The 7,645-nt window shown below is 44.1% G+C and overlaps 1 protein-coding gene across 2 annotated transcripts; it reads left to right on the plus strand.

The window, feature by feature from the left end:
- The first annotated feature begins 1,303 nt into the window (after positions 1 to 1,303).
- LOC123118825 (E3 ubiquitin-protein ligase ZNF598) lies at positions 1,304 to 7,368 on the plus strand. Of its 2 annotated transcripts, XM_044538628.1 has the most exons (8): positions 1,304 to 1,610; positions 2,257 to 2,565; positions 4,137 to 4,345; positions 4,422 to 4,470; positions 4,601 to 4,690; positions 4,793 to 4,855; positions 5,014 to 5,556; positions 5,629 to 7,368. In XM_044538628.1, exons 1-8 carry the CDS (start codon positions 1,443 to 1,445, stop codon positions 6,727 to 6,729), a joined length of 2,532 nt encoding a protein of 843 aa, XP_044394563.1. In that variant the 5' UTR covers positions 1,304 to 1,442; the 3' UTR covers positions 6,730 to 7,368. The 2 variants fall into 2 exon arrangements, with proteins under 2 accessions (XP_044394563.1, XP_044394562.1); XM_044538627.1 differs by having other exon boundaries at positions 5,014 to 7,368.
- The last annotated feature ends 277 nt before the right edge of the window (positions 7,369 to 7,645 follow it).

The raw sequence follows: 7,645 nt of genomic DNA on the forward strand, positions 1-7,645 counted from the left end.
TGAACCCTATCTCTTGTTTCCCCACACATACGGACTCTAAAAATAGCCTATACTTATGTATTTCAAAATTACATGGGCCTGGCCCAATAATAAGGTGATGCAGCACCTAGAATAGCCCCGGGACGAAATTTATGAAGTGGCATCTTGTATATTTCGTCCAAGGCTTCATGCACCCATTATGGTGGCTTCAAAGTGCTGAAATCATCACTTGTAACTCCGTTCTTGTTCCCCTTGCGCATGCCATCATCTCCATGCTTGTTCTTGCTTCAATGTTCATCCTTCTCCAAGCTAGGCCCTTCATTTGTAAGCAAAACAAATGTATCCAATTTAGGCAGCATCATATTCTCATGAACATTAGAATCATTACCAAGAAAGAAAGTACCTGGTAATTTAGTTGGCGTGCGCGAGCTCTAGTAATTGATCCAGTATGTATAGCAGCAGGGGCTGTGGGTGTAACAATGGTATTGATGTCCTCATCAGAAACTTTGTTAATTGAACTATTTTGACAAGCACATAATTATTATCACAGAGGCTGCATATGACACATGATCGTCAGACATGCTCAAGGCACTCGTTACTGGCAATATAGATGGGCTTGTACCTTGATGGAGGTCATGTGAGTTCCCCAGACTGGTCGACGACTATGGGTTCATCGTTGGGACTGGATCAAGATGCAGAACCGCGTGTTGGGAGCAGCAATAGGTGAGGAGGGTGGGTGGCCTGGCGCCTGGAAACCATGGGATGGGGGGGGGGGGCGAGGATCAGTAGCGGAGGTCCTCCGGTGGCGCGCTCAACATCAGATCTGGTGGGGCCGCAACGCCTCAGCCACCGACGGCGTCGGCAGCGAGCGAGGAGGCGAAGGAATCCCACGTTGGTGCGCGAAATTCCGATCGCCAGGGAGACGCCGGTGCCCGGGCGGTGCAAGAGATGCCAGGGGAGCACGCGTAGGTGGCGAGGGCCTAGAAGGCAGCGGGGACGGCGGGAAGTGTGATAGGTGGTGGAGGCGTGGGGAGGTTTTTTTGGAGGCACCAGAGATCGTGCGATGGTGCGAGGTGTTCTCTTCAGCAGCGATGCAACGAGTTATTTTGGAGTAATTAGCGGCGGCCTGAGGAGAATGCCAATCATGTTTTAGTGCTAAACATTGGAGCCACCTGGATCGTTGGATCAAGCAGTTTGGATAGGTGAGATGAATTGATTCTCCATCCTTTTATGCTTTTATAGGGTAGTAGATAGATAGATAAACTAGTGTCAAAACAGATGAAAAAAAAAGTTTCTTTCTTACCGAATCATCAATCGCCAAATACGAGTCCCTAAAAAGCCAAACCGGTTCATCTTGTGTCGAACCTTCTCGCCTTCTTCCCCACCCTAACCCTTTCTCGCCGCCGCCGCCGCCGCCGCCGCCGACCCTCTTCCGCTGTTACCAACCTCTGCCGCCTGCCGAGATGGATGACAGTTGCGCGGTGTGCGCGGACGCGCTCGAATGGGTGGCTTACGGGCCGTGCGGGCACCGCGAAGTGTGTTCAACCTGCGTCGTCCGCCTTCGCTTCGTACTCGAGGATTCTCTATGCTGCATCTGTAAGACGGATTGCCCCTCCGTCTTCGTCACAAAGGTTCGCCGCTATGGTCTGCATCTGTTCGGTTGGTTATCGATCTGTGGCGTGGTTGGATCTTGGGTCTTTGATTGGGTAGTAAACGAATTCGAGCTAGTTAATTAGATGGGCGCTGAGTTTTGTTCTACTGTTTGGATGGTGAAAATTCTGAGTAATAGCACACCAGTATGATAGCTTTGACCTCTCGTTTCTTGATGAGGTGAGCTCAGGTCACTGTATCGATTCTGGATTTGTTTGCCCAAAGTTGGAATTTCAGCTGATCTTCTGTTTCATTATGCAGGACCGGAAGCTGTTTTTATTATCGTACGCACGCTTTATTCGAATTTTGATTTGTCCAATGATTAAGTGGTTTGAGATTTTCATGGTTCCTGTATTTTTTTGTTGATACTCCGTACATGGCATCTTCACTGCGTTGCCGATTAAGTGCATTTGTGCTTACAGTATAGCTAGTCAGGAAAAGAGAAATATGTGAGTTTTATATGTTTATGCTGATTCAGGTGATTAGTATTCTAGTTTGTGCATAGTGCCAGCCTAAAGGGCATGGGAGTATCTGGAAAGCCTCCTGGAACATGAACTGACGCCTTATTTTATGCATGCTTTCTTCATAACTCACGGGATTTCACCTTCTTCTATGATCATTTTATAGGCCATGGGAGATTACACAAAAGTGATCTTGGATTTCTCTGTTTTGCCCACTGAGGCAAATGAGGGAAATGTGGGGGAGTACTGGTACCATGAGGATACAAAGGCATACTTTGATGATGCTGATCATTATAAGATGATAAGGGCGATGTGCCGACTTTCTTGTAGTGTATGTGACAAAGCTGAGGACCAGGTTGGTCAGGCAGCACAAGCAAAGCGCCGAAGCAGGTTCAAGAGCATTGATCAGCTAAAGGGACATTTGTTCCATCAGCATAGGTTATACATGTGTAATCTTTGCTTGGAGGGGAGAAAGGTGAATATTTTGACCACATATACTCTCTTCTCCTTCCTATATTGTCATTCTTGTGTTTCAGAAGGACTAAATCTAGTTACTATTGTGACACCAACTCTGTTGTATTTGATGGTTTTCTCCCTTGTGAGCAAATTTAGGATGAAAATCAGAACCTGTTTGCAAATTATCTAGCTAGTTTAACTTAATGTCCAACCTTTTTCTTACCGTTTTCTCTGTGGGCCCCCTTCAGTTAACGTATGTGGAATCCAGTTAAGGCAGGAATTTATGGTAGATATTTGTTTATGCTATTGCTTTAACTAAGCGAGTGGACTCATGTAGTGCTGGTGCTATAATTCATGGTTATAAAACATTAAAACTTGGTAATGGGTGCTTGCTCGGCAAGCTCAACGTGTAGGTAATTTGCCGTGAACTCAATAAATAGGTATTTATATATGGGTATCCCTGTAGAACTGAAACCAGCATTTCATCCTATTAGGATAGTTAAACTAGATGAAGCAACAGCAGCTACCTCTGGTAAGGAATATGTAACAGCAGGCAGTAGCAGCCCGCAGCTATGTACAGAGGTGTGGCAGCAGCAACTTCTGGCGCAGAGATAAAGGAAGTGAAACTACTGTACTGCTATTTCGAGTACTCACCTGGTTATGCCCCATCATCCTGAGCATTTGCCCAGTTATACCCATCATACCTATTAAGTACTCGGTTATGTATGCATGTTCTCGCTGACGCCACCTCTAATCAGTATTCAGCCCAGTAAACCTGCTTGAGTGAGACTGTTTCTGTTTTCAAGTTATGTAGTTAAACTATGGGTAAGTAGCGATGTAAGTTTTCTTTTCACGTAACATGACAGTCCGTCTGAACCATGGAAAGTAGGTATAAAAACATTTAGAATTCTCTGTATATGTCTGATTATCCTTGTCCATATATGCTATCTTGCTATGTGAAAGTACTTCACCATACATATCTGTTTTCTTTTGAAATATTATTTATAAAATTGCGTGGACAAACATTTTGACTGACATGCAAAGCCTGCCTGAGAAGCATGTGGAACCTGTGTAACCAAATGTTATACTCCCTCCGTCCCAAAATAAGTGTCTCAACTTTGTACTAGCTCTAGTACAAATTTGTACTAAGCTCGAGACACTTATTTTGGGATGGAGGGAGTACTATATAATTAGGCACCTTTTTCTGTTTTTTTGTTGTTGAGGAAGTTCAGGTTGTTTTGATAGCATGCATTTTAACACACCTGGGCTACTGTTATATCCTTCAACTTGCATTTTAACACACCTGGGCTATTTTTTTTATCACTTTGTGCCTTTTTATACGAAGTAGGTGAATCTTGTGGGTTATTTGTATTATCCAACGCTGAACAGAATCATTGCCTATTCTTTTTCTGTGGCCCCTTTAGTAGATGCTACCTCTGTTTCTAAATGTAAGACGTTTTGGCAATTTAAATTGAACTGCCAAAACGTCTTATATCTATTAGGAACAGAGGGTGTATCTTTTAAATGTGATGCTAGAAAATGATTTCTCTTGGGATTATCATTTGCTGAACGAGTTACTATGTTGAGCAGGTATTCATTTGTGAACAGAAGCTTTATACAAGGGCACAGTTAGCTCAGCATACAAAAACTGGTGACTCTGAGGTGGATGGCTCTGAGATTGAACGCAGTGGTTTTGCAGGACACCCAGTGTGTGAATTTTGTAAATATCCATTATATGGAGATAATGAGCTTTACACACATATGTCCAGAGAACACTATTCGTGCCACATATGTCAAAGGTATTATGCAACTATGTCCTTAGCTAATTCATTGTTGCAAACTTGTGACAAATGCTGACATTGTAATTGCTTACAGGCAGCATCCTGGGCAGTATGATTATTTCCGGAACTATGATGATTTAGAGGTAATTCGTGACTCCTGTCCATATTTATCAATCCATATCTTTTAACTCTTATCGATGTCTATGTTTAGTGACCTTCCTTTGTTATCTGTGTCACTTTCTCATTGAATTGCTTGATGTTAATTCAATTCAGATGCATTTTCGTAAAGATCATTTCCTCTGTGAAGATGATGCATGTTTGGCCAAGAAATTTGTTGTCTTCCAGAGTGACGCAGAGATCAAGGTAAGCTTAGTTGAAGCTATTGTTTTAGTAGTATTAAAGTGTATTACTACCAAGGGGCATGCCACTGGGTCTATGTACTGACCTACTAGTTTATTTCTACAGAGACATAATGCTATGGAGCATGGTGGGCGGATGTCTCGTGCCCAGAGGAATGCGGCACTTCAGGTTTGTTCATTCTCTTAAGACCTCTCTATTCCTTGCTTTCGTTTTTGTGCTTTAGCTCCTCCATTTATTTAGCCATCAATTTAGTTCCAATATTGTTTGGCTCATCTCTATCTGTTTCCTATTGCTTTGGGCTAAATACTCTATTCTGGCATTGTCAGATACCTACCAGTTTTATATACCAAAGGAATGAGCAAGATCAAAGGCGTGGCAGAGGTAGGGGCCATAATGCTCACCATGACAGATTTGACAGGGATTTCTCATTATCTGTGCGGGATGGCAGTGCAACTGCAGACCATGGCCTTGGAAGTCGAGTTGATAGTGTTGCAGGGCCTTTCCAGTCATTAAGTGTCAGTTCCAGTTCTGGTCGAAGTCGAACAGAAATTGGTCGAAGCTTAGGGAATCGTCGCGTGCTCGAGCAGTTGTCTTTTCCTCCACTTCAAGACCAGGATATTCCTGATGCTAGGATTGATGCTGTTCCCTATGAAACCTTGTTTCCTCCCGTCTCAGAGCAGCAATCAAGGTATGCGCTGGCTCTTAATCAGAGCTCAAGGGGTTCTGCGAGGCTTGGTGATGAATCATTATTCCCTCCATTGCCTGGGTCAAGTAACAAGGGTTCTGCTTCAACACAACAGGGGCTGCAAAGTCTTGCTAAGAACACACTTGCATCAAGGCTGCAACAACGTAGTAAGGGCTCCGTGAAGGTACTATATTCTGCTCAGTCTCAAACAGGTGAAAATCCTGAGATAGTACCTCATGTTTCCACTTCCACCCAGACATGGCCTACACCTGACCAGGGGCTACATCTCTCTGGTTCTTCTCAACTTCGGATTGTAACTCAATCAACAAGAGATAATGGGCTCATGCCATCTGCCTCCAGCGGTTCAGCATGGAATTCCAGAGCTTCAAACAAGATGAAGCACTCTATTTCGACCCCTAATTTTGTTTCTGGTGGGTCCTCTGCCCAGGCATCATCAAGTACAGCTTATGGCAATAAAAAGCAACTGCCACCACAAAGCAGCCAACCTTTGCCTGTTGTGGAGGATGTTCGACAAGCAAACAAATCCCTTGTGGAAAGAATGCGTGTTGCATTAGGAATGGATGAGGATAGGTTCTCCGCGTTCAAAGAAATTGCAAGTGAATACCGTCAAGGCGTCATTGATACTTCAGAGTATCTCTCGTATGTGGAGCAGTTTGGTATATCACATCTTGTTCCTGAAATGGCTAAGTTGTTGCCTGATCCTCTGAAGCAGATGGAACTTGCTGATGCCTATTACACCAACATGCGTTTTAAAAGTCTCCAAGAAAATGGCGGTTGTGAAACCATTACTGTGAAAGAGAACAAGCGTAAAAATAAGGGCAAGGGAAAAACACTTGATGCAGAAACAGCTACTGCTAAGGATGCAAGTGAATCGCTAGCTGATAGCTTTATGGACACTGTAAGAAAGCTTCAGTCGAACAACAAGGCTCAAGAAGGAGAGGCTGCAGTGCTTTCGAAGGATGGGTATCGATCTTCCAAGGAAAAAATCCCACTATCAGCTGGAGGGTCATCCTGTGGTACAAAGATGTGTCTAGACGGTGATCCAGTTGCCATTTCAAAGGCGTCTGGCACTAGTAGGTATGTGGGCAAGGGTGGAGGAAGCACCGGTAGCAGCAGCAGCAGCAGCAGTAACAACAAACAATCGAAGAAGACGTCAAAGTTTCTCAGAGCCCGGTTGGGTGACAACTCATTGGCTACACTTGATTTTAGTCATCCTGATGTGAGCCCTGAACGACCTGAAAGGGAGACACAAGTCCTGCAAACTGGGTTGCCTGTGCGAAGTGTTTGGAAGAATGGTGCAGCACAGAAGCTCTTCTCCAGCAATGGAAAGAAATAGCATCATTTTGTGCAGACGTAATTTGATCCATTGAGCTGGTTGGCAGGAAATGTGCACATTTTGTGATGTGTGTTTTGGCTGCTTGGAGAAGGCGCCGTCTATTTAGAAGGTCGCTTCGTTTGAGTGAATTTGCTGGTTGAAAACCTCAAAAGTGAGGATGGAACTTGAATAGCTTGGCTAGCTATACCTTTGTCAAAGTGTAGACTGTATATTACATGAATTCTACTCCCTCCGTTCCTAAATGTAAGTCTTTGTAGAGATTTCATTGGATGGACTACATACGGAGCAAAATGAATGAATCCACACTTAAAATGCATCTATATACATCCGTATATAGTTCATAGTAGAATCTCTACAAAGACTTACATTTAGGAACGGAGAGAGTACCAATGATTTTGTGGCTTGCATGACTTCGATTTCGACCAGGCTGCATGACTTCTGTTGCCAGCCTCTTATATTTACTGTGTGGCAAGACAACTGTCAATAAGAGCATCTCCAACACATGATGTAAAACGGTCGCCCTGCTGTGCCCAAAAAACTGCCATTTGGGGCATTTGGAGAAAAAAACATTGTTCCAACAGATGTATCTTTGTTACAGAACTGCCATTTAAGGAATTTGGAGGCAAAACATTGTTCCAACAGATGATGTATCTCTATTTGGCGCCATTTTTCTTCTTTTTTCCTGCATTCCTGAAATTTTGACCAAGTGCTGCATATTTGCAACACCTATTGGTCGCCTCAAAAACCAAACACAACCATGTTAACATTGTTAATGCCAACCACGCTGAAGTTAGCCATCTCACATTGATTCTGGCTGGTTCTCGCTGTTGCCCGCCACCGAGGTGAGTCTGTCGTCCACCCCTGGCCAAGCCCCCACCGAGGTGAGTCTGTCGTCCACCCCTGGCCAAGCCGTCAC

The sequence above is a fragment of the Triticum aestivum genome, chromosome 1B (genome assembly GCF_018294505.1).
Source record: "Triticum aestivum cultivar Chinese Spring chromosome 1B, IWGSC CS RefSeq v2.1, whole genome shotgun sequence".
Classification (NCBI taxonomy): Eukaryota; Viridiplantae; Streptophyta; class Magnoliopsida; order Poales; family Poaceae; genus Triticum; species Triticum aestivum.